Here is a 27181-nt window from a genome sequence, read left to right on the forward strand (position 1 = left end):
AGTTAAAATGGCTGATGTAAGGTGACTCTGCGGAGAACAGAAATTTTTTTTTTTTTGATTTTTTGTAATCCATGATTGAATTTTTTTTTTTTTGTAATCCATGATCGAATGTTTTTTGTAATCCATGATCGATTTTTTTTTTTAATCCATGATCAAATTTTTCATAATCCATAATCGAATTTTTTTTTTTTTTTTTTTAATTCATGATCGAATTTTTTTTTTTTTTTTTTTTTCTTTTTGTAATCCATGATCGAATTTTTTTGTTTTTTGTTTTTGTAATCCATGATCAAATTTTTTGAATTTTTTTCTTTTTTTGTAATCCATGATCGAATTATTTGTAATCCATGATCGAATTTTTTGTAATCCATGATCGAATTTTTTGTAATCCATAATCGAATTTTTTGTAATCCATGATCGAATTTTTTTGAAAATTTGATATTTTTTTTTGTAATCCATGATTGCCTTTTTTTTTGTAATCCATGATCAAATTTTTTGAAAATTTTTTGTACTTTTTTTTTTTTTATCCATGATCGAACTTTTTGAAAAATGATGATTTTTCGAAAAGATGTGAAAATCGTGACAAGGTTTTGATTATCATGCGGTATTAAACCATAGTTTTAATTTTTATTGTTTGAGTTTGCTGTACTTTTTTTATTATTATTTTTATTTTTATCCATAATCGAATTTTTTGAAAACTGATGATTTTCCTAAAAGATGTGAAAATCGTGACCAGGTTTTGATTATCATGAGGTATTAAACCATATTTTTAATTTTTATTGTTAAAGTTTTTGTTGAAAAAATTGTATGTTGATAGTTATTTATGCAAAAAAATGCATGTTATTAAAATTTTAATGTAAAACTGTATTTTTTTTAATTTGTTTTTAATGCATGTTTTAGTTAGAATGATTGATCTTATATGGCTCTGTGAAGAAATTTTTTTTTTTGTTTTTTTTTTTAGTACATGATCGATTTTTTTAAAACAATCGTGATTTTCCAAAAAAATATGAAAATAGTGACCAGGTTTTGATTATCATGAGGTATTAAACCATATTTTTAATTTTTATTGTTAAAGTTTTTGTTGAAAAAATTGCATGTTGATAGAATATTTATGCAAAAAACATACATGTTAGTATATTTCTAATGCAAAACTGTAATATATTTTTAATGTAGTTTTGCATTAAAAGTGTATTTTCAATTTTTAAAATTTTGAACGCAAAAAATACATTTTGTTAAATTGTATTCTCGTGAGGAATTAAAATGAATATCATTGCAAAAAAATCGTGGCATATATGACAATTATATTATCCTGCATTTTTTCAATTATATTATTAATTTTTTAATACAAAAAATGTATGTTCTTGATAAATAAGTTGTAGCCATGTTTGGAGCTTGCATTTTGTATTATATTATCCTGTATGTTTGTAATTGATATGTACGAAAATATTATTGTCAATAGAAGTATTTTGCAATAACAAATAACAACAAATATAACTACATGAACTACCCCAACATATTATCACTACACATGGTGATTATTTTTCTTGTTGAACTGTCAGGTTAATTTTTAACTTTTTACATATTAAAACAGTTGAATCATGTCAAGATCTGCAGAATACCCTGCATGGCAACATGAGGTCAGACTTGATCCCCACAAAAAAGACAAAATTATTTGTAATTACTGCCAAAGAGTGATAAGCAGTGGGGTACATAGGTTCAAGCAACACTTGGCAGCGGTTAAGAGAGATGTTTCTGCATGCAGTAGTGTCCTAGTAATGTAAAAAACAGATAGAGACATTTCTTAATGCTAACAAAGGTAAAACAATTGCCAAACATAGGATGAATGAGGAGATAACTAGTTTATATACGCCATCAAGCATGAATGATACAGAAGAGCAATATAATAATGACCTAGAAGAGCAATATCATAATGACCTGGACATGACCACAAGAATGAGTTTACAAGAACAATATCAGAGGGAACGTGGGTTTAGAATGCCCTGTAGGTCTAGCTCAGACATGCATGGTTGGTTTAACTCAGACATGTAGGTTGGGCCAACTTAAACATGCATGGCGGGCCCAGGTCGAGCATGTATGGTGGGCCCAGCTCAAATATGTATGGAGGGGTTGGTGGCAGTATGTGTCAACAAGAATCAAACATTGAAGAAATAGTTCCTAGCTTATCTAGGAGTGCCAGTATTGCAGGCCATGGTCATATAGATCCATTTCTCTCAAAGCCTAAGTCACAACAGATGACCCTAAAAGACATGGTTAAAGGTACAACAAACATGTTGAGGAGATATGTTGGTAAATGGTTCTACAATAAAGTGATTCCCTTTGATGCAACCAATAGTCCATATTTTTCACTTATCGTCAGTGCAATCCAGAGAGCGGGGCTCGGGGTAAAACCCCCGACGACATATGAGCTCAATGGGCCAATATTAGATGAAAAGGTGGAGGAAGTTATAAAGTGGATTGAAGAATATAAATAGAGTTGGCCAAGGACAGGCATTACTCTCATGAGTGATGGTTGGTTGAATAAAGTTAGCAAAAAGGAGTTTTTAAACTTCTTAGCCTATTCCTCAAAAGGTACAGCTTTTTTGTCTAGCAAAGACGTATCAGAGACGAAGAAGGATGCAAACTTCTACGTACGACTATATGAACAGATAGTGAAGGAGGTGGGAGATAAGCATGTAGTCCAGTTTCTTACGGACAATGCGCAAGCATGTGTTTCTGCGGGCAGCAAGTTGATGGATAAGAGGAAGTATCTAATATGGACCCCGTGTGCTGCACACAGCATCGATCTTATGTTAGAGGAGATCGGTGAGATCAAAATTGTGAACGAAACTCTAGAGGAAGCAAGGTTGGCGTCGAGATTATATACAACCACTCTAAAATTTTATTTATGTTTAGAAAAAACTCTAAGAAAAAAGAGATAATCAGACCTGTCATAACCCGCTTTGCGACCGATTACTTAGCTGTCACGCCCCAAGAATTTACAGTACTGTTATTCCTGAGATGTGACTGACAAAACATATATACATCTATTGATAGGACAAATTTACAGTGGCGGGGTCTTACATAGTAAATAAAGAAAGCTAGCACAACAACAGTATCTTCCAAGGTTGATCTTGACTAGCACTCAAAATGAATCCGTAGTTATCCTGAAAAAATGTTTACCATAGTTTGATGAGTTTGACTACTGTGTAAGTGATCATCATAATCCTAAAAATAATCATGATTGAAAGATATCAATATTTTTCACAATGAAATCTATTAACAGAAATGCATCAACAGTTTCACTTTCAATAAATACATAATTAAGTATAATCCGAGTAATTGAAATGCTTATAACACTTTTAACGGCAGTACATAATTCAAAGGATTTCACAAAATACCCTACTGGCGTCCCAAGTAGGTCACCTATATACCCCATCAGCGTCCTGATGGGTCCACTTAATCCCTATCGGCGTCCTAGAGAGGTCCACTTAATCCCTGCAGGTCCACTTATACCTCACCGGCGTACCGGATGAGTCCACTTAATCCCTACCGGCGTCCTAGATAGGTCCACTTATACCTCACCGACGAACCGGATGAGTCCACTTGCATACTTAAATTATTTCTAAATATCTTTAAACATTCGAAAGCAGCAATATCATGTACTCAACATATCACTAAAATCATTAATATGAATTTCACTTAAACCATTAATAACAATCACTCTATATAACATTTCAAAAATAACCAATCAAATATTTTGGGCTCAAATTTAGAAAGGTAGCAGTTTGTAAAGGCATTCTAGCATAATTGCCAATTTAATATGTATAGAAAAACTCTTATAAAAATTCAAGAATACGGAATTATCACAATTTATGGGATATCAATCCACAAATAAACATTTCACAACAATACTATAATCAATTGCAAAAAATGTCAATTTTTTTTTAAATAATAAGGCAGTCATTTGCACATGAATTTTACATTGTCTAAATATTCAAAACAGTAGAAAGAAATATCACAATTTTACTAAAAGCAAAAATATCACATTTATTTCTAACAATAGACAAGAAAAATAAATAAATTTATTTTTCTAATTTACAGCATTCAAAATTTTTAACATAGATAAAATATCACAATTTTACTTAAAAGATTATTTTTCAAGATAACGAGGTCACGTGCGCATAAAATTTATCGCGCCTAAAATTCATGAAAATAAGCAGAAATAATTATTTCATTTTATTTTTAAAAAGAATGGATTATTTTTCGAGACAATGAGGTCACTTACACACAAACTGATAAAATAAAGATCCTAGACGGAAATATCACTATTTATTAAAAATAGACTATTTTTCAGAAAGACGATGTCACTTACCCACAATTATTTGAGAGGGAGCTTCCGATAAAAAAATTCGGCTCGAGAGAGAGATCTCAAAATTTTCTAGGGTAGGAGTGCTCACCTCCCCTATTTAAATTCTTAGAACGTATTATTATAATATTTTATTACGCTCTACCTCATACCTGAGGTGTCGCGTTAAGCGTCGGCTTTTAACATACGAAAACCACGTCCGCTAAAGCACGTGGCCAGCTACAAGCAGCAGGAGGCAAAAGCTGGTAAAAGAAAAAGTAAAGGCAAAGGCAAAGGCAAAACCTTTTGAAAATAGTGATGGTCCCCAAAGACCATCATACCCAAACAGAACATCACCTATTTAAAAGCATATTTTCTCCTTTTTTTTTTGTTTTTTTTTTTGAAATTTTAGGATTGTTACATTCTTCCCCCCTTAAAGAAATTTAGTCCTCTAAATTTGTGTACCTGATTACTGAAAAAGATAGGGGTATTTTTCTCTGATTTCGTCTTCTCGTTCCCAAGTCGACTCTTCTCTTAAATGGTACTGCCATAATACACGGACTAAAGGAATCTCCTTGTTACGCAACACTTGCACCCTTCTATCCAGTATCAAAATTGGCTGCTCAATGAAAGATAGGTCCTTCCTGATTGGTAAAGGTTCATATTTTAAGATATGGGACGGGTCGGGCTGATATTTTCGTAGTGAAGATATATGAAAGACATTATGGACATTTGCCAATTCAGGTGGTAAGGCAAGTCTATAAGCGACACCTCTGATTCTTTCCAGGATTTCAAATGTTCCGATGTAACGTGGGCTCAACTTTCCTTTCGTGCCGAATCTCATAATGCCCTTTATTGGTGAGATTTTTAGGAAAACTCGATCACCTTCCTCAAATTCAAGATCTCTCTTTCGGTTATCGGCATAACTCTTTTGCCGACACTGAGTTGTCCTGAGCCTTTCACGAATTAATGCTGTTTTATCTGTGGTTATCTGGACAATTTCTGGCCCCAAAAGCTTTCTTTCACCAACCTCGTCCCAACATATGGGTGACCTGCATTTTCTTCCATACAGGGCTTCATATGGTGCCATCTGAATACTGGCTTGGAAGCTATTATTATAAGCAAACTCAATCAGGGGTAAATGGTCATCTCAGCTTCCTGTAAGTTCAATAACACAGGCCCTCAACATATCTTCCAAGGTTTGGATGGTCCTCTCCGATTGTCCATCAGTTTGGGGGTGAAAGGCAGTACTAAAGGTGAGTCTCGTCCCCATGGCTGACTGTAGTCTAACCCAAAATTTAGAAGTAAACCGAGTATCCTTGTCCGATACAATACTGACAAGAACTCCATGCAATCGCACTATTTCCTTAATGTACAACTGAGCCAGTCGATCCAAAGTGTACGTCGTGCGAATCGGTAGAAAGTGGGCAGCTTTGGTCAACCGGTCCACAATGACCCAAATGCTATCATGTCCTGAATTTGTTCTAGGCAAGCCAGAGACAAAATCCATAGAGATGTGCTCCCACTTCCATTCTGGCACGGGTAAAGGCTGCAACAACCCAGCGGGACTTTGATGTTCAGCTTTTACTTGCTGGCATGTTAGGCATTTAGACACAAATAGTGCTACCTCTTTTTTCATATTATTCCACCAAAAGGTTTTCTTCAGGTCCTGATACATTTTAATACTTCCGGGATGTATTGTATAACGAGAATGATGTGCTTCTTCTAAGATAGCTTTCTTTACACTTTCATTCGGACACAAACCCGACCTTTGAATCATAGCAAATCCTCACTACATATAGAGAATTCATCTCTCTTTCCTTGCTTCACCTCTTCTATAATTGTTATAAGCTGAGGGTCTTTCTTTTGTGCCAATCGAATCTGTTGGATTAATTGGGGTTCCGCCTTAATGTTGGCAATCATACTTACCACACCATTAATGGATGGAATTGGATGCCAATCCACTATTTCCTCTAACAATCGCATTTCTTGGATCATTAGATGAGCTAAGACTCCCGTAGATTTTCTACTTAGAGCGTCGGCCACAACGTTAGCTTTTCCTGAATGATAATGGATTGTACAATCATAATCTTTTAAGAAATCCATCCATCTTATCTGTCACATATTTAAATCCTTCTGAGAGAAAAGGTATTTCAAACTCTTATGATCCGTGTATATTACGAATTGCTCACCATATAGATAATGCCTCCATATTTTCAAAGCGAATACTATTGCAGCTAGCTCCAAATCATGAATTGGATATTTTTTCTCATATTCTTTCAACTGTCTGGATGCATATGCCACTACTTTCCCATATTGCATTAATACACAGCCCAAACCTTTATGTGAAGCATCACTATAAATCACAAATCCCCCACTCCCCTCAGGAATAGTTAAAATAGGTGCTGAAGTTATCGAACTTTTAGTTCTTGAAAACTCTCCTCACATTCACTTGTCCACTCAAATTTGACATTTTTCTGTGTCAATCGAGTCAATGGGATTGCGATTCGAGAAAATCCTTCTACAAATTTTCTGTAATATCCTGCCAATCCCAAAAAGCTTCGAACTTCAGTCACATTACTTGGTTGTTTCCAATTAACAACGGCTTCAACCTTTGAAGGATCAACTGATAGACCTTCTTTTGATATGACATGTCCTAAAAATGTCACTTGTTCAAGTCAAAATTCACATTTACTAACTTTGGCATACAATTTCTTCTCTCTTAATATTTGCAATACCATTCTTACATGCTGCTCATGTTCCTTTTGATTCTTGGAATAAATTAAAATATCATCGATGAATACCACAATAAATTTATCCAAAAAGGGCTTAAAGATCTGATTCATCAAATCCATAAATGCAGCTGGTGCATTGGTTAATCCAAAAGGCATGACTAAAAATTCATAATGGCCATACCTTGTTCTGAAAGTTGTCTTGAGTACATCTTCACTTTTAATCTTAAGCTGATGGTATTCAGATCTAAGATCAATTTTTGAAAACACTTGTGATCCTTGTAATTGATCAAATAAATCATCAATTCTAGGTAATGGATACTTATTTTTCACTGTCACTTGGTTCAACTGTCTATAATCAATACACAATCTCATAGTCCCATCTCTCTTTTTGACAAACAGTACTGGAGCACCCCAAGGTGACACACTGGGCCTGATAAAACCTTTATTTAATAATTCTTCCAATTGTTGTTTCAGTTCTTTAAGTTCTGCAGGAGCCATTCTGTAAGGTGCCTTAGAAATTGGTGCTACCCCTGGCAATAATTCAATGGAGAATTCAATTTCCCTGTCAGGCGGTAATCCTGGCAATTCTTTAGGAAAAACGTCGAGAAATTCTCGGATAACCGAAGTGGTATCCAAATTTATTTCTTCCTTCCTATCTTCTTTGATATAGGCAAGAAAGCTTTGACACCCTTTTCGAAGGAGGCGATTAGCTTGAATACAAGAGATTAAATATGATGGGGAGTCTTCTTTGACACCATTGAAGTAAAATACTGGTTGATTCAGAATATTAAAGGTAACAATTTTCTTATAACAATCAATACTTGCATGGTATGCAGAGAGCCAATCCATGCCTAAGATTACATCAAAATATTGAATTTATAGGAGTATTAAATCAACCAACAGTTCCTTTTCTTCTATCTTTATTACACATGATTTGTACATTATATTGGTGTTAATTGAATCTCCCATCGGTGTGGCTACCTCTAGAATGTATTCTAATTGTTCTGGTTCTACCTTTAAGTGGCATGCAAAGTGTTGTGACACAAATGAATGAGTAGATCCAAGATCAATCAAAACATGAGCTACTTTTTGGAAGATAGTAAGAGTACCTTGGATCACTGATTTTGAGGCCTGAGCGTCTTGCTCGGTAATCGCAAATACTCTTCCCTTCATCTGAGGCTTCGGAGCTATCTCTCCCTGCTTTGGAAGCTGTTGTGTCTGTAAGCTAGGACATTGTTTAATCTGGTGTCCCAATTTTCCACATTTAAAACAAGCTCCGGTATTCCAATAACAAGGGCTTGATTCATGATTTTTCCCACATTTTCTACATGGTTCTATTGGGTTTTGAAATGGCGAGGGCCTTGGCTTCTTGTTTGGCCTTTCAAACCGTTGTCGATTAGATGATGTAGGTCTAACATGACTGTTCTGATTTTCGTCTTTTAGTAATCTTCAAAATCTTTTTCGACAATTTGGGCCCGATCCACTATTTCAGCATAAGTTCTTAATTTCAAGACAGATATTCTGCTTCTAATAGCTGGCCTGAGACCCCTTTCAAATTTCTTCACCTTTCTTGCCTCATTGTTAATCATATGTGGTGCAAACCTAGCCAATTCAGTAAACTTGGCCTCGTACTGTGCTACTGTCCTATTTCCTTGGATTAATTCTAGAAATTCCATTTTTTTTTGGTCTCGAATAAAATCTGGGAAATATTTTTCATTAAATGCCTCTAGAAATACTTCCCAAGTCAAGGTTTTATTTTCTTTGACCAATACTCCTTTTACCATTCGCCACCAGTGTTGTGCCTCACCTTCTAACATAAAAACTGCCAAGGCCACCTTCCTATCATCAGGACATTCCATAACCTCGAATATTTTTTCCAATTGCATAATCCATCCCTCGGCTTCCAGTGGGTTTACAGCACCCTTAAAAGAAGGTGGTTTTAATTTCTTAAATTGTTCGATATTGCTCCCACCATTTCCTGTAAGTGACTGCCTGGGTGGATAGTTGTTTTCCATCTGATGTTGCATTAGAGCAACCATATTTTCCAAGGCTTTGTGAATTCCTTCCATATTGGCTTCAGCTATTCTGGATCCTGACTTTATCCCGGTCTGTACACACAATAAATGTGATTTTTAAGTACATTCTTTTTAAATTTCCTAAGGATCTTAAACCTATTGCTCTGATACCATAATTGTCACACCCCAAGAATTTACAATACTGTTATTCCTGAGATGTGACTGACAAAACATATATACATCTATTGATAGGACACATTTACAGTGGCGAGGTCTTACATAGTAAATAAAGAAAGCTAGCACAACAACTGTATCTTCCAAGGTTGATCTTGACTAGCACTCAAAATGAATCCGTAGTTATCCTGAAAAAATGTTTACCATAGTTTGATGAGTTTGGCTACTGAGTAAGTGATCATCATAATCCTAAAAATAATCATGATTGAAAGATATCAATATTTTTCACAATGAAATCTATTAAAAGAAATGCATCGACAGTTTCACTTTCAATAAATGCATAATTAAGTATAATCCGAGTAATTGAAATGCTTATAATACTTTTAACAGCAGTACATAATTCAAAGGATTTCACAAAATGCCCTACTGGCGTCCCAAGTAGGTCACCTATATACCCCATCAGCGTCCTGATGGGTCCACTTAATCCCTATCGGCGTCCCAGATAGGTCCACTTAATCCCTGCAGGTCCACTTATACCTCACCGGCGTACCGGATGAGTCCACTTAATCCCTACCGGCGTCCCTGATAGGTCCACTTATACCTCACTGGCGAACCGGATGAGTCCACTTGCATACTTAAATTATTTCTAAATATCTTTAAACATTCGAAAGCAGCAATATCATGTACTCAACATATCACTAAAATCATTAATATGAATTTCACTTAAACCATTAATAACAATCACTCTATATAACATTTCAAAAATAACCAATCAAATATTTTGGGCTCAAATTTAGAAAGGTAGCAGTTTGTAAAGGCATTCTAGCATAATTGCCAATTTAATATGTATAGAAAAACTCTTATAAAAATTCAAGAATACAGAATTATCACAATTTATGGGATATCAATCCACAAATAAACATTTCACAACAATACTATAATCAATTGCAAAAATGTCAATTTTTTTTTAAATAATAAGGCAGTCATTTGCACATGAATTTTACATTGTCTAAATATTCAAAACAGTAGAAAGAAATATCACAATTTTACTAAAAACAAAAATATCACATTTATTTCTAACAATAGACAAGAAAAATAAATGAATTTATTTTTCTAATTTACAGCATTCAAAATTTCTAACATAGATAAAATATCACAATTTTACTAAAAAGATTATTTTTCAAGATAACGAGGTCACGTGCGCATAAAATTTATCGCGCCTAAAATTCATGATAATAAGCAGAAATAATTATTTCATTTTATTTTTAAAAAGAATGGATTATTTTTCGAGACAATGAGGTCACTTACACACAAACTGATAAAATAAAGATCTTAGACGGAAATATCACTATTTATTAAAAATAGACTATTTTTCAGAAAGACGATGTCACTTACCCACAATTATTTGAGAGGGAGCTTCCGATAAAAAAATTCGGTTCGAGAGAGAAATCTCAAAATTTTCTAGGGTAGAAGTGCTCACCTCCCCTATTTAAATTCTTAGAACGTATTATTATAATATTTTATTACGCTCTACCTCATATCTGAGGTGTCACGTTAAGCGTCTGCTTTTAACATACGAAAACCACGTCCGCTAAAGGACGTGGCCAGCTGCAAGCAGCAGGAGGCAAAAGCAGGTAAAAGAAAAAGTAAAGGCAAAGGCAAAGGCAAAACCTTTTGAAAATAGTGATGGTCCCCAAGGACCATCATACCCAAACAGAACATCACCTATTTAAAAGCATATTTTCTCTTTTTTTTTTGTTTTTGTTTTTTTTTTGAAATTTTAGGATTGTTACATTAGCTGTGGACTCCATTCGGGAATCTGAGGGTGCATTAAATAGATTGTTTACCTGTGAAGAGTGGTTAAATGACCGCCTCTCGAAGTCTAGTACCGGTATAAAAGTTGACGGCATGGTCTCAATTAAGAGGTTCTGATCTCGATGTTCCAGCGTCGTAGAGGCCACTGCCCCTTGGATCACAGTGTTAAGAATGGTGGATGCTGACAAGAAAGCTACCATGGGCATCCTTTATGAAGGTATCGAAAGAGCGAAATCAGCTATTGGGGAGAAGTGTAGTTTTGTTAGCAAAGTAATCGAGATTATAGAATGAAGGTGGAACACCAAATTTGGACGTTCAATTCATTATGCTGGTAAATATATATTTATAACATTAGAATGTTTCATTTGAAATCATTTTTTTATAAAATTGTAAATGACATTTTTCTATCTATATATTTTATAGGTTACTACTTCAACCTAAAATTTTTCTATTTGACACCTGAACATCCCTACAAGATTATGGAAGGGGTCAGATACATTATTGCAAGGTTGGAGAGAAGCCAGCGAAACCAAGTAGCAGCAATACAAGAGGTATTATTTAATGTTTGGGTAAAAACTTTATTGAGTTATTATATTTGTGAGAAATAATGCACTAAAACGAAATATATTTGTCTTAGCTTGCTATGTATAGGGATGCTATAGGATCCTTCAGAACTAGACTTGCCAAGAATTCTCGAACTAAGATGGATCCAGGTTATCCCCTAGCTAATATTTTGTTCATTCATATATTTAATCTTATGAATTGTTCTTGCCCTTACAATGCTTTTTGCATTTTAATACAGCTGAACGGTGGGAAATATATGACACTGATGCACCTCACCTAAAGAGGATAGCAATCAAGGTGCTCTCCCAGACATGTTCTGCTACTGACTGTAAGCGCAATTGGAGTACGTTCCAATGGTTGCACACTACTAGGAGAAATCGACTCGCTTCGGAGAAGTTTCATAAACTAGTTTACGTTCATTACAACTTAAACCTCCAAGAGCGACAAATAAGAAAGAAGCTTGAAGACTATGGGTCGATAGACTTAGACACAATATTTGTCACAGACATAACAGACCAATGGGTTGTAGAAGAGGAGGAGCCAATGTTGCACAAGAGAGCGTTCCTTGAGGCTATCGGTGAGGAAGATCTTGAAGAAGGTGATGAGCAGCATGAAAAAGGAAGCAGACATCCAACGTATCCACAATTCGTCAGAGATGTCGGTGATATTGCACCTAATGAAGGAGAGTGGGAAGGGGGTCTAAGGGAAAATGAGAGAGATGATGATTCCGAGCCCACCCTATCCCAGCCATATTATTCACATATTGAGTCCCAACAGCAACAGGGTAGGGATGAACACGACAGTGTAGGTGAGCATGAAGGATGGACAAGCTTCGGAGATTTTGGATTAGGAACACAACAGAACACTAACACTCAGGGATTTAGATATAGTCAGACGCCTGCTAATATCGACGATTCGTTTTTAGATCGAATAAATGAATTGTCAAACGAATTCAATCAATAGCACCAGCGTGACCAAGAAGAAGAACGACGTTGTCTGTCATTTTATTTTTAGATCATATGTTACTAATTGTATGCTTTATTGTAGTTCATGTATGTTGATATACTTATTCCATGATAATTCTATGTTTATCTTTTTGTGTGACGTAAATTAAATGGTAAATAGTAGTTCATGCAGGGAAAGAACATATCAATATTTGCAAATTCATGCAAAGAAATGAAAATTCTTAATGGAGTACCCTCAGTTTTTATTGAATTCCTAAAATCAATATTATAATGAATTTTAATAAATTTTTCAGATTTTTTTGAAGCTTTAATCTGATTGATTCACCCGATTCTCGATCCGGATCGTCGATTCATCGATCCCGATCGGTTTTTGAGGTGCCCGATCAGGGTCACCGATCCGCTTTTTAAACCATTGGTTGGCTGAGACAATAAATATTGCTTGCTAGTTTCAGTACGACTTTTTTAATCTCTTTTTTTTTTTTAAGTCATGCTCTAGTTGTATTTACTTTTCGGAGTTAAAAGGTAGTTTGAAACTTTTTTTAACATTTTTTGCTCCCATTTACTCTTTGGTCGAACATTTAATGTCCGAACTAGGCCTTTTTTTCTTTGAAAAATATCACCATATAGTCATGTACCCATAATAGGAAATACTATTCTAGTATCCCCTCTTAAGTTCAAAATATCTTGCAGTATAAACTTCTCCAACAAAATTTCTTCAAACCCCAAACCCTTGTACTCCAAGTCTTTTGTCTTTAAGCCCCATTCATTGCCTTAACAAAATTTCTTAATCCCATTGCGGCGCACTCCTAACCCTTGGGTCTCTCCTCTCCTTAGTCCCCCACTCTCATGGCGGCAGCAGGCACAATAACATTGTTGTTGCTGCCCCAACCCAAAGGCCATTCTTCAATGGAAGAGGAATTGATGCAAAGAATATTAGGATTATTTTAATTTTTAATTATTCTTTAGTTTATCTCTTCGGGAATAAGAGAGGAAGTGGATGAGTTAAAAAAATTTGGTCTCGTGAAGAGATTTTTTGGTGGATTCCCTTATAAGCATTGAGAGAGGGTATATTCTCTCAACCTTTTATTTTTTATTTTTTTGTTTGTTTTATGTTCTCAATTTCCATCAATTGGTATCAAAGCTGCATCAATTTACATCAATTGGTATCAGAGCTAGTCGGATCCAGAGAGCAAGTTAGATCCAGAGAAGTTAGATCTACAGAGACCAAGCTAGATCAAAGCAAGTTAGATCCAGAGAAGTTAGATCTACAGAGACCAAGCTAGATCAAAGCAAGTTAGATCCAGAGAAGTTAGATCTACAAAGACCAAGCTAGATCAAAGCAAGTTAGATCTGTTATGAATGTTTGTTGGGAATAAGCTTGGGATCGTTGGGAAAGAGCTATAGAAAAGTTTCCTAACATCCTAGAGGATGTTCGAACCAAAATACGTGAGAAGAAACAAGAGATGCAGTGGTTGGAGAACAATCTTCCTCGTGAAGAAGAAATACCGTGGTTGGAGAACAATCTTTCTCGTGAAGAAAAAATTAACAAGCTAGATCCGCCGTATTCTATAGAGAAGCCAGATTCACCATGTCCTATAGAACGACCACGAGATTTTGACATTAAAATCTATCTCCCAAAATTTCATGGTCAAGCGTGTTCATCAATTGAACTTGGTGTTTTTTTGGAGCTAGACCCATTCCGGGTTAGGAATAATCAGTCCAAGCTCGTATTCAACAATTATTTTTGGAATACAGTTGCAAGTATCAATCTTTTTAAGCTCATAGTGGGATTAAATTAAGGGAGCTAGTTTAGGAATGTAAAAGGATAAGGTTAAATAAAAAGTAGTTTTTAAACTTTGAATAAAAGGGGATGGTACGTGAGGTTAAGGGAAGAGAGAGAAAATAAGACAGAAGAGATAAACAAAAAGATAATTAAAAATTAAAATAACCCTAACATTATTTACATCAAGAATGGAAGAGCTTCCTACTCTTTTTATGAGTCCTACAAAATTCACCCACCAATCTCTCTAGAAAGTTTCTAGAAAGTCAAATAATTTTCTTAGAAATGTTATCTTTGAGCAACTCTTTCTATCCAATGTTTAGCAACACTCTCTCTAGGAAGTTTCTCACTCTAGCTGCTGGTTCTCTCTCTAACCTTGCTATCATTGTTTTTTTTTTGTTTTTTTTTGTTTTTTTTTTGTTTTTTTTTGTGCTTTTCAGCATGAAAATAAAGTGAAGGGGTTCGAAAATGATAAGGATGCGAGAAAGGGTGTAAGGAGCGAGAGAAAGAGAGGTTGTAAGAGTAAGAGTAAGAGAGACAGAGGTAAGATGAAAGAGAAGGGGGTAAGGAGAGGGGAGACGAACGTTTAGGAGTAAAGAAGGCGGATTGCAATGGACTAAGAAATTTTGTTAGGACGATGAATGGGGTTAAAAGACAAAAAATTACGGGGGATAAGGGTTAGAAGGCTTTGAATAAATTCTTCTCATTTTTTCAAAGAGGCTATAGTCTTAAACAATATTATCAAAATCAGACCAGCTATTGAACATTTGATGTTTCTAGTTCAGTCAAAACCAATTTGATTGCCTATCACACTAGTTGTTGTTTCCTTCATTTCTAAATTATAATTATTTATTGGAAAAAGTTTATATAAGGATGCAACTTTATAATGTAGAACTACGGATGCACCTCAAAAATACATCAGAAAATATAGTTTTAATGTTGAAAAACCTTTTGATTGATCATCTTGACATCGAGATGTATGACCTGAAAATAAAAAAAATTTAAGTCTCGAAAATAGTGCATTTTACAACATATAATCTACACCATTCATTTAAGATTTTCATATGTTCATAGATCTACTTGAATTTAACCATTTTTGAAATTTAAAATTTTATAATTAGATATAAAAATAGATTTTGAGGTAATCCTAAGAACATTTTACATCAAAATTATATACCACGATAAAATTTGAAGGTGCACCTTACCTCTATAGCTACGAATGCCTCTGTATGCCAACTACACCCTTATTTATTGGTTTGATATTATTTCATTGGCTAATCATTTATTGGTTCGGGTTATTTCATGGGCTTTTGTTAATCAACGGAATAGCACTCCTAATGGGAAAATTTCACTATTGAAGCATGAGATCACTTAGTGTGAGACTGAATTTGAAATTGGGTTCGTCTTTGCTGGTTCTTCTTATTAATCAAAAGATTGTTGGTGTAAGCTTTGCGCTTTTTATTTCGATAAGTTGGAATTCTTTTTCAGAAATTGTAACCAAGAGTTTTAATTATGGAAAAAGGCATGTACCCCCTTCCTGAAAGTGGAATCCCAAATGTTTTTTGTGGAAATAAAGTTAGCAAGTGGTTGTCACTGTGGTTGTGGAGCATGAAATGGGACCATGGTCCGAGGAGGTGAAACCCCCAATTTTCAGACATTTGAGGTACCCATGTTGCTTCCTAAATGAAGGAACAAGATAATTAACTAAGGCAATGACCCACTGAGTGCAATGCACTACGTTGACTGGCCGAATAATCACCCAGCACCACAGCTTTAAGAAAATCGCAAGAATCACTGACTCTGGTTACGAGATCAAGATCAAAATTTACAGTCCCTTATGGAGTGAAAAAAGATGACAATTAGCCAAAATATGGGAGGAATCCAAGCTAGTTGCATGGTCAAATCGGTTGATGGACCGCCTAAAGTGGAGCACAGTCAAATCATGGTCAAACCTGGCTTGAAAGGCCATCCAAAGGGGTTCTAAAATTTAATTCAAGATGTCGCAAAGGTATCCTTCAAATTTCAAATCAATCTGACATCGGAGGGTCAAGATGTAGTCCTCCAAATTTCAAATCAATCCGACAACGGAGGGTCGGAGGGTCAAGATGTAGTCCTCAAAATTTCAAATCAATCCGACAACGGAGGGTCAAGATGTAGCCCTGCAAAATTGGAGGTATAGGCCGGGTGCCATGCATCAGCTTACATTTACAAAAGAGCCCCAAAAAATATGTGATTGAATGGGCCAGAACTTTATGGAACATGGCACACTATTCAAAAGCTTAAGTTTTTAATTTAAGGTTAATTAAATAGCGGGAAGTACCATTTTAAAGTAATCTATAGAAGACCATCAAAGGACCACAAGACTTTTATAGAAAAGTGCACTGCGTGAACATGGTCTAGCAACGAAAAACAATTTTTTTTTAGCAACATGCAAGTTTTCTTCCTCTGAAAGATTTGATCCCATCTCACGAATCCCATTGTCACATGAGCTCAAATTTTGATATGTTATTCCCCCATAGTAAGCTTTGCATCCATATTCAGGGTTCCAAGACGGAACATGTTTAGATTGAAGGAATATTTAAAGGGTTAGAAGTTGATTCATGTGTAGCGGTTCCCATGATCTCGATTACTCTTGGACCTATATCTCACAATCCTTGACAAATTTTGAATTCTATTTTTGTTGAGATGGTCCTCACTCCACCCCTTAATTCAATTTGCAGAGGGCTCGTAAACAATTTGGGGGTGTTGGAACTTTAAAAAAAAATAAAAAAATAAAAAGTTTAGGGGTGTCGGATTGTAGAGAGAAGTAGCCCGAAAAATGGTAACTATTGAAAACGAAAAAAGGACCCAATGATTTAATCATATGAGCGTTTTAGTCCAAGTTTATTTTCCAACGCTATAAAGATGATTCCTTATAAATTCTTGGTGGGTGGTAGTGACATGATGACCTATTCCAAAACATTTTTACTTAGCCCAGGGAAAGGGGCTGGGGTCGTGGTGGTAACACCCCACGCCCTAGTCACCTGGTTTTCATTCTCATCGACACACCCCACTAACACACCCTAGTCCCTTTTTTATGATGTTTTCACCTTTTTTTTTGCTGCTATAAATACTCAACACTAATCGGGCCGAGTTACTAGGACACGACCCAAGTAATCAGCTCGGGCTAGGATTGATTACTCAGCCCGAGTCGCACATTCCAACACTGAAGAAATCAATGACTTGGATTGTGTAGTCATGAGGTGCGTCTTAGTGGGAGGGTACACATACTGGTTGACCACACCCCTATGGGAGTTACGACCTCTTTATGAGAGGGAGTTCGAGAGCGTCGTACCCTCGTGGGATTACACCCCAATGAAAGCACTCTCTCCATGCACTCTAATGGCTACCTCATTCATGAGGGGATTAAACCCATATGAATGGGGGCAATGGAGGCCTTTCTCTCACCATAAAATGAGGAGCAATGTGGATCTTAAGGCGTGTGATCCGAAAAATAGTCAATTTAAGGGAGAATCCTAATGCTCTCCCCCTTTTGAGTTGTAAAAAGAAGCCTAACCCTCCAAGAAATAAAGATTTGTACATGAGGGAGTCGAGCTTGAACTTTGCTCCTCATCTTTTCGAACTTCTGCCTCACTCAGGATGTACAATGGAGCCGATTTCAACAGCTCTAGTGGATGTCCAACTTACCTACTCGAGTCTACCGTTCCTCTCCAAATTTGTTCGACGAAAAGAGCATAGCGAAGACAACACCTATTGACTAGCACTTGGTTTCTGGTTGCTTAAAATTTGTCTCCACTACAACGGTTGGACCAGTTCTTCCATATTGGCGTAAGAGCTATCGTGGAATTGGGTTCTTGATTAGCCGAAGTATTAGCTTCTTCATTTGCCTCGCTACAGCAATGGGCTATCCTGCCTCTCCACAGCAATGGGCTATCCTGGAACCGGGTTCTTGATTAGCCGAAGTATTGGCTTCTCCATTTGCCTCTCAACAACAGTGGGATACCTGAACATGGTCCCTAATAATATGTCACTAATCTCTACAAAAGCAAATGTCAGACTCGCTCATGTACCTGTTCTGTCATTGCACCATCTGATTACATTCTGTTTATCCCCTTTGGCCAAATTTTCTCCCTCGTAAAGGTGTAAAAGTTTTAAGACCTTGTAAATAGAGCTTTACACAGCTTACTATGCAGTTGCAGACCGCATGGATCCGAAAATGAATTTCAAATTTCGCCTCTACAGTTCCTAATCACTTCACCTGTACCAGTCACCCCCAGGATTTCTAAAAAAGAACTTCTGTGGAGAATTCGCTTGAGGCACCCTTCAGTGAGCCAGCGATCTCACCAAAATTGTTAATTATATTTGCTTCAGAATGGTCTTGAAATCTTTGTGAATGGAAATCCATTCAGCCACATCAGCAATTACTAACAATTAGAGATCATACTTCCATAACTTTACCCCTCAAAGACTCTTCTATTTCTTTCCCTCCATATGTTCCAGGCTGTGGCAGCTATCAATGCCTTCCAAAGGATACCGCCATTGTTTGAGATTTTTGGGGACTGTCATGTCGAAACAAGCGGTGCGAAATGGATTGTGGATATGTGTGGGTATGTTAAGGAAAGTCCAAATGCGAGGCCCATCTCCATATTTCAAAGCAACAGGGCACTCCATGAAGAGATGGTTGGCTGAAAGTACGACTGGATATCAGAAGGTTACAAATCCTTGAAATTACTCCATATATCAGGCTGCAGCTTCACAAACATGAAAAATGTCACTTTAAGAAATGCTCCACAAAATTCCAAAGAGATTAACAGATGACTAAATGTCCATTGCCACCTCACATTGAAACACACAATGGGCATTACCTCATGTATGTAGGTGGTTAATGTTCAAAATAGTCTCTCGATAAGCCAGCCACCCAAGCCTGCCACTCTATGGGGCCCTTAGCCCATACACAGAAAACTACTCATGGCTGATCTTTCAATGCCTTCCACCTATACCAAAGATCTGAATCGCCTTTCCCCTTAACGATTGTTGGTATTAGTGATCTAAAAAACACCGGGTCGGCACAGAATCACCTGGTCCAACTCAGGAATCAGTCACCCATTCCGGTTCTACGTATATATACGAAAAACAGCCGAGTCGAGGAGGGAAACGGTGGGTTCGGCACACTAAAACAGTGATTCTCTACAATAAAGCAATGATATGGAATGGTTTTTGGCCGGTTCATTCCCGCACAGTAAAACGACGATCCAAACAGCCATTTTACCAATTTGGACCGGTTGTTGGAGTGCCCAATCTAAGTCACCAATCCTTTTTTTGAATCACTGGTTGATATCATGGAAGAGAATTTGGAACAAGTATAGTGGCTCCCTGTTAATAGGTGTCTCCTATATTGTTCACATCCCTTTTTATCTCTTTTCTTTCTCTTTCATCCTTTTCCCTTCTTTTTTTAAAAAAAAAAATTAGTGCACTTGCTCATATGCATAAATGTTTGCAGCTAGTGCAACTTGATGTCTGATGGAAAAAAAGCTCATGCAATTTGATGAAAAAATGATTGATCAAACAAAATTGACGCAGTATAGACCAACAATGTCACTCACTAAAAGACAAAAAGAATAGTTCATCCAATTCTAATTTCTTCAAATTTTGCACTGATAAAATGATCAAATTTCCAACTATTGTGACCATGGTATCCCATGCCTCAACCAAGTTAGCAAAGTGTCAACCAACATCCAACCTTCCTTCTTCCTAGAAGAGATTACTAGAAATGAAATTTACTGAGTAACTTCCATAGATTCCTAAAGAATCCCCTCCTCTTCAATATCTCCTCCATGGTCCTCAATTCCCTATTTTTCCCCCTTTTTTTCTTTTTGCTGTGTGCGTGTGTGTGTTAGGGAGAAAGATTGAACACAGTCACACCAAGCTGAATTGGGCATCAAACATCAAGAACATAACATCAAAAAAAGAAAAATGAATAGGACAAGGAATCTTCAGAGAAATCATGAGAAGGGGAAACAACCACAATCAAGAAAGAGTTCCTCATACTCCTGCGGAAAAAAAGACCCCACTTCACCTCTCTTTGCAAATGAGAATGCACATAAACACTTCATTTATTTTTTGTTCTTTAATAGTAATACAAATAAACCCTCCCCCTCTAAAAATCTTCTCCATGATTGATACTTGCCAACTTCTCCTATCTATGGGTCCAATTGATGATATTGAGGGAATCACCTCCAACAAAGGGACCTACACGAAAACCCCTTCAAAAACATAGGCCAAATGACCTTTCTCGTCTTTACAGCAATATTCATATCATCATTCAACCAGCATCTCTCCATGAATCAAGCCATCGGCTCTAAAGCTGAATGGCCTACTAGGAGTTTCTCTTTATCCCTTTTTATAGAAATATATTTTCTCCTTTATGGCAAGCGGCATTGCAAACTATCATTTTGAAAAAGCTTCAGCTTGGACCAGATCCATCCCCAAAACATTTGATATCCATTGTTATTTCTGCTCTATGGCATGGACCTCACTACCATAAAAAATAAATCTTTTACTTTCCCCCTAAATCCTCCATATGAAATTCAATATCTAGCATACTAGTCGATCATGAAGTATCCCTTCAACATTGATAATGACTGTTGCTAAGATCTTATACCCCAGATCACCATCATAGAGAACTTAATCATAATTGACATGACAACTTTATGTTATATACAACTACAATTTTTTGAATATTCTGCCATACAGTCAGATTCTTGAAATGACCAGAAATTCCTCACCCTGATTGAGGAGAATATGGAGATTTTCCAACTTTAATTCCAAGGAAGTTAAGTAACCCGCTTTCATTTATCAAAGAGGCTAAAGGAGAAGTAAATCAATGCTGTAGATGTGATTCACTTTTCAATCAATGAACCGCTGATGAGTTTGAAAAAAGAAAAAAAAGAAACAATGAACACCTGATGATGGTCACACCTTCATTTCTGAATTGGCAAAGATGAGACACCCACAAATGTGCCCACACCCACAAATGCACCCAATCAAGCCCACACGCCCACACACACACCCCTCATGACATCGCTTTTTATATGAAAATATTGTTTTGTCATTGATTCGTTGTATAATGCCCACATCATTGAAATAATCTGTTTCAAGAGGAAATGAAGCAATTCAGTTTAGTTTCAATTCATGTCTTTACCATTACCAATATATGCATATTGCCCGCATGTTCATGAAGATCTTTCTTAAAACACATTTAGACCTAACACACCAGTTGCACCATAAGCCCATCCTGATTTACTCCCGATCACCACTCAAATGTGGTAGGCATACGCCTCACAAATTGTTACCTAAGATAGTACGTAATCATGTATGTGACAATTCCTAAGAGTTTTACAAACTAGTCACATGGATTTGAAGGAAACAAATAACAAGCCCAGACACTAACAAGATAGAAAAGAATGAAAACATATAGATGCAGAGGCTAAAACATTTTCTAGGGCTATCATGCAATTCATAATCTTGTATTTAGGTGTAACAAGCTGTTAAACCAATTAAATCCGGCACGATTAACATGAAAACAGACATTTAGTAAAAACCCACAGACAGCGACAGTTACCCATACATGCAATTGTTTACATAACACCATTTAGGATCAGCAGTGGGCCTAGTTATAAGAGCAGGGCGAGATTCATCATAAATCAAGTGGTTCCTATTTTCTAGAATCAAACTCGACAAAAGAAAAGAACAGGGAATTCTAGAAGTTAAGAATCTTCTGATTCAGTGTCAAGTATTTGTTTCTTTCTTGTTTGTCAGCCAGAAACATGTATCCTTTTTGTAGAGTATTCTTCAAATTTACCTAGTAAGCAAGTTAGTTCTGAGAAAATTGTAATATGGACAATGACCACCTAGTTCCTTAAAAGTTCTCCAAAACAGATGTTCTTGAGGGGAAAGCATGGCTATAGAGGCAACAACTTAGAGCTAAGGTCTCCACAAGAACGATTTTGAGGACCAATGTGTGATAAGTTCTAGAGTGTTTGCAGCTGAATGTAGTTATTTGTAGAAAATGTCAATAACTCTACCCAGAACGTCTCCTCCTATGAAGAGAAATACATCCATGAACATGGCTCAGTAGGCTAAATCAATTCTTATTGGGAATACCCATGAGTGAAGAAACCATCATGCGAGAGAAAAAAACAGAAATAAATTATTACTGATACTATCAGTTGAACTTTTCAAAGTTGGTCACAAGAAAAGATGAAAATAAAATGCATTTATAAAGAATCGATCTAGACACTGTTACAAGGACATTGTATCAGACAGATTGTTACAATACCTCAAGCATCAACTCAAGAACACCTGATACCATTTCCTACCAATTTTTCATGAACCTCCAACCATAAACTCAGACCTGTGTCAGCATGGAATTCATCCAATGAGACATTCACAAGCAAATGCAATTCACAACAACCAATTCAGCATTGTGCACGAACAGCAGGTAGTCAAAAAGTCAATTCCCGGTCGTATTAGCCTCACCCTACAAACAATGAATATCTCCTTCACACCATCCAATAAATTACAATTGAACAAGTTCCTGTGGGTTCTCCATGGCTTCCTTTAGAATCTGTTCAGCTCTCTTCTTTTTGTCATCTTTCTCCTCATCCCTTGAGAACCAAGACATGTCCGTTGCATTACCACCAGTCCTATTGTACCTGTTACCAAACAACAACGGTGCGGGATTCACAGTTCTCTTATCCAATCCAAATTTGAATTGCACAACTGGTCTTTTCGGCTTCAGTTGCCTCGCCTCGTCAATGAGGCCACCACCCTTTGCTGCTTCATTAGCAGGAGCAAAGGCATTCACAACAGACAAACCGCCTGGTTTCTTCTCAATGTTCTCATCAGGAGATTTCAAAGAAAGACCAGCAGGCATAGGAACCAACGAAGCTTCCTTCTCCCCAGATAGAAGAGGGGGAGCGAGAAATGGGTTGTTTCCATCTAATGGCCGTTTCCCTTTTAGTTCCCCATCCATCGAAGCCATTGTGGCCCCATTACAAGCTAACCGTTGCTGTAAACTCACAAGAGATTTCTCAGCCTTCCTCCTCTGCCTTGCCTGCTCTAACTTTTCAGTCCTAGGATCACTTCCCCTTTCATTCCAAACAGGGGTGTGTATGTATGTATGGGGATCAGGAAAGGCCGGTAACCACGAAGGAATGTGCTTATGAGGTGGGGTCTCACCTAGTTGCAAAAAACTAGGGGTGGGTTTTCGGGTTTTTGGGATAGGAAATCGGGGTACCGCCCTAGCAAAGGGGATCTCTTCAGCTATATTGGTGTACCGAATTATGTCTTTAAGGGCACCTGACGCAGCTAGTGGGTGGTTCACATCTGATGCACCTGCAAAGCCCTGAGATGAACCCAAGTCCTCCAATGCTTGTATAACATCAAAGACATTGCACGCCGTTCTTCCTGCTAAATTGGCATGGAAGCGAGCAGATCGACCTAGGTCACGAAGGTACCTCAGGGCTATGTCAGCAAGGGCTTCAAGGGCTGAGCGCTGAAAGGTGTGATACCCTGCACTCTCACATATTTGTGCAACCGAAACCCTAGTAACTGCTCGACCAAACTCGTCCTCCTCTTGTTCTCCACCTCTCTCGCTCTTACACTCATCGATGTTTCTTCTGCTCTCCCCACCGCCATCATTCATGTTCGAATAATCATATCATCTCTCAAATCAAGACTAGGTGAGTATGGTGCTTTCTTCTATCCTTACGATTTTCAGATAAAATTTATGCTATTCTTGGTAATCAGCACTGCAATGTCTGGCAAAATATTGGGTTTCTCAAGATTCACCACTGCAATTTACAGCAACCTTTTTTGGTTTTGTTGGTATTTGACCTGCTTTTGTTTCAAATAGCAAATGATTGAGAAACAAAATTGAAATAACGCAGTAAAAAGGTGTTTATGATACCCTAGCAATTCAGCCAAGAAATCAAGCAACTAATCCAAGGTATGGTACACTGGTCAAAAGAGAAATTATCACCACTTTAACAATGATATTTCAGGTTGACAGTTTCGAATTTCTACAGGTTTTCCTGGTTTGTGGAGCAAGATACAGGAAAGCCGTTATTTCTTCAAACTGCATATCATAGAAAGAAAACATCAAAAACGAACTGGTCCATAAATCGCGTGCTTTTCATAAAAACAGTTTCAAACACGATTTTTTCATAATACGATTTAAATCAGGCCAAAAAACCGCATCTTTTTTTACCTATAATTTTTTTCCCCCTGTATTGCAGCCATTGCTACTTTCATGCTTTTGAAAAACAATATTATTTAAAAAAAAAACCTAAAATATAAAGTTTATCCCGACTGTGTTCTTCAAAGCCACAGTTGCAGATTGAAAGTAGGAATTTTTTTTTTCCTTTTTCTTTAAATTTAAACAAAGTTGTTATTATGGAAAATCATTGTGTAAATGAAATAATACTGTTTATAGCAAATCATTTCGTAAAGTAAATCATTGGGTAAAGAAAATCATAAACATGCGGATTTCTGTTATTATTTGTGATAATTGTTTTTATGAAAATAATGTTTATGGCACAAATTAGAGCTCAAACATAGTCTTTTACTGATGAATGAGAAGCAGAGAGTGTGAGTACAGAACCAAGTAATCAATATTTTGTTTTTGATTATGTGATAACAAAGTTAAAAAATATAGTGTAAACTGTAAACTTACAAGAGCAAGCAATCCGCCAGACCTAATCTTTCAGCTCTGCTTCCTGTTTCCCCAACAAAATGAAAAACCCTCTTTCCTTTTCTCTCTCTAAAAATCAGTTAGGGCCTCTTCACAAATCAAAAAATTAGTTAGGGCCTCGTCACAAATCAGTATAACTAGGGCTTTCTCTCAAACAACAACTCAAATCAGAGAGAAAAATCCTCTTCAAACCATCCCAAATCAGCATCCCATCTTCCTTTTCTCTCTCTAAAAATCAGTTAGGGCCTTTCTATTTGGGCATTAGGGTTTGTGAAGTCGATCAACTCTTCCTTCTTCCTTCTTCTCTCCCTATAAACCAAAGCAGAAGAACTTTTCCTACTTCCTTCTCTCTATAAACCCTAATGGCTATGAGCCCAGCGCCTATTTTCTCGTCTTCCTTCGCCCTTCTTCTCTCTCTGAACCGTAAACACAGGAGCCTATTTTCAAACAAAGAAATTTATAAAACTTTAACCATAGTTATGTAGTGACCGTAGTCCCCATACTATAGTTAAATCATTGCAACGAGAAAATAAAAAATCGTGTACTGTTTTTGGGTACGAGCGATATAGGTACGATGTTTTAAGTATTTAATGAAGGGTGCGGTTTTCATAAGGTCGCAAAACAATCTATTTAAAGTGCATCTCCAAATTTTATCATTCATACAATTTTGATCTAAAAATATTTTTAATATTATTTCAAAATCTATTTTCATATCTAATTATAAAATTTTAAATTTCAAAAATAATTAAAATCAATTACATCTATAAACCTTAAAATCTTAAAAATTAACGATCTAGGTAATATGTTGTAAGATGCATCATTTCTGGTACTCAAAATCTTTTTTCTTTTCATAGTCATGCATCTCGACGTCGAGATGATCAATTAGGGGGTTTTTCAATATCAAAACAATATTTTCCAATGGATTTTTGAGATGTATCCGTACTTCTACATTTAAAAGTTGCAACCTTATATAAACTTTTCCCTTTAGTGAATTTATGAAGTATATTTCACCAAGCCATTGTTAAAGTATTTAATGAATAAATTTATATAATATATTTGTTTTGAGAAAAGTTTATAGAAGGTTACAACCTTAAAGCGTAGATTCATATATGCACCTCAAAAATCTATCGGAAATGGTGTTTTAATGTTGAAAAAACCTTTTAATCGACAATCTCGACATTGAAATGTATGAACATGAAAAAAAAGAAGTTTTTGAGTCCAGGAAATAGTGCATCTTGCAACACATTATCTAGACTGCCTATTTTCAAGATTTTCATATATTTATAGATCTACTTGATTTTAATCATTTTTGAAATTTAAAATTTTCTAATTAGGTACAAAAATAGATTTCAAGATAATACTAAGAATTTTTTACAACAAAATTATATGTTATGATAAAATTTTACGGTGCACTTTAATTGGATTGTTTAAGGTTGCAACCTTATAGAAACCGCACCCTTTTGTTTTTGGTATGTAATAGGTAGGTGTGATGTTTGTTAAAATATTTAATGGGTAAATTTATATGGTACTTTTTCTTTTGGTATATGCTAGTTAATTATGTATTTAATATTAGATGATTAAACGATAGTCACAAGGCATTTAAATTAATTGACTTAATTATTTTAGTCTAGTAAAATTTTTATGGATGAGCTATTATTGGTGGCTTTGACATAATTTTTATTTTTTAGAATTTTAAAATTTCTAATATTTGAAATTTATCCAATTTTTTAACTTCGATTTTTTCAGCCTAATCCGATACATTAGCGATATCTTTGTATGAAGTATTTTTGTTGATCTGTAGTTTTTTACTCTATTGTTTCATCCAATTTTTCAAAATAAAAATGATTTGTTTTCGATTTTATGGTGAGCCAATTTATTGATAATCCTCGACTTGCTAACTATGGTCCAAACAAACATATCTGAATAGCAGCTTATTCAAATAGACTGATTTTAGTCAGGGACTATCAATAAATCGACTCACCATAAAATAAACTGCCATTTAAACTATTACGCCTTTACCAGGGAGAAAATTAGGCCG

At 36.0% G+C, this 27181-nt stretch overlaps 1 protein-coding gene across 5 annotated transcripts; it reads right to left on the reverse strand.

The window, feature by feature from the left end:
* Positions 1-22647: 22647 nt before the first annotated feature.
* On the reverse strand, positions 22648-25574 carry TAF8 (TBP-associated factor 8). Of its 5 annotated transcripts, none has more exons than XM_006845820.4 (3): positions 25126-25574; positions 24433-24528; positions 22648-24287 (listed from the first exon to the last, which is right to left on the reverse strand). In XM_006845820.4, the coding sequence occupies exon 3, from the start codon at positions 24094-24096 to the stop codon at positions 22969-22971; it is 1128 nt and encodes a 375-aa protein (XP_006845883.1). In that variant the 5' UTR covers positions 24097-24287; positions 24433-24528; positions 25126-25574; the 3' UTR covers positions 22648-22968. The 5 variants fall into 5 exon arrangements, with proteins under 5 accessions (XP_006845883.1, XP_020523849.1, XP_020523851.1 ...); XM_020668190.2 differs by having other exon boundaries at positions 22648-24290; XM_020668192.2 differs by lacking the exon at positions 24433-24528.
* Positions 25575-27181: the final 1607 nt, after the last annotated feature.

This window comes from Amborella trichopoda, chromosome 10, assembly GCF_054954075.1.
Source record: "Amborella trichopoda isolate Santa Cruz 75 chromosome 10, AtrichopodaSantaCruz75HAP2 v2.0, whole genome shotgun sequence".
NCBI lineage: Eukaryota > Viridiplantae > Streptophyta > Magnoliopsida > Amborellales > Amborellaceae > Amborella > Amborella trichopoda.

What these genes read in the sequence shown, in the direction of transcription:
- TAF8 (XM_020668192.2), bottom strand. Translation starts at nt 24,096, where the DNA reads ATGAATGATGGCGGTGGGGAGAGCAGAAGAAACATCGATGAGTGTAAG.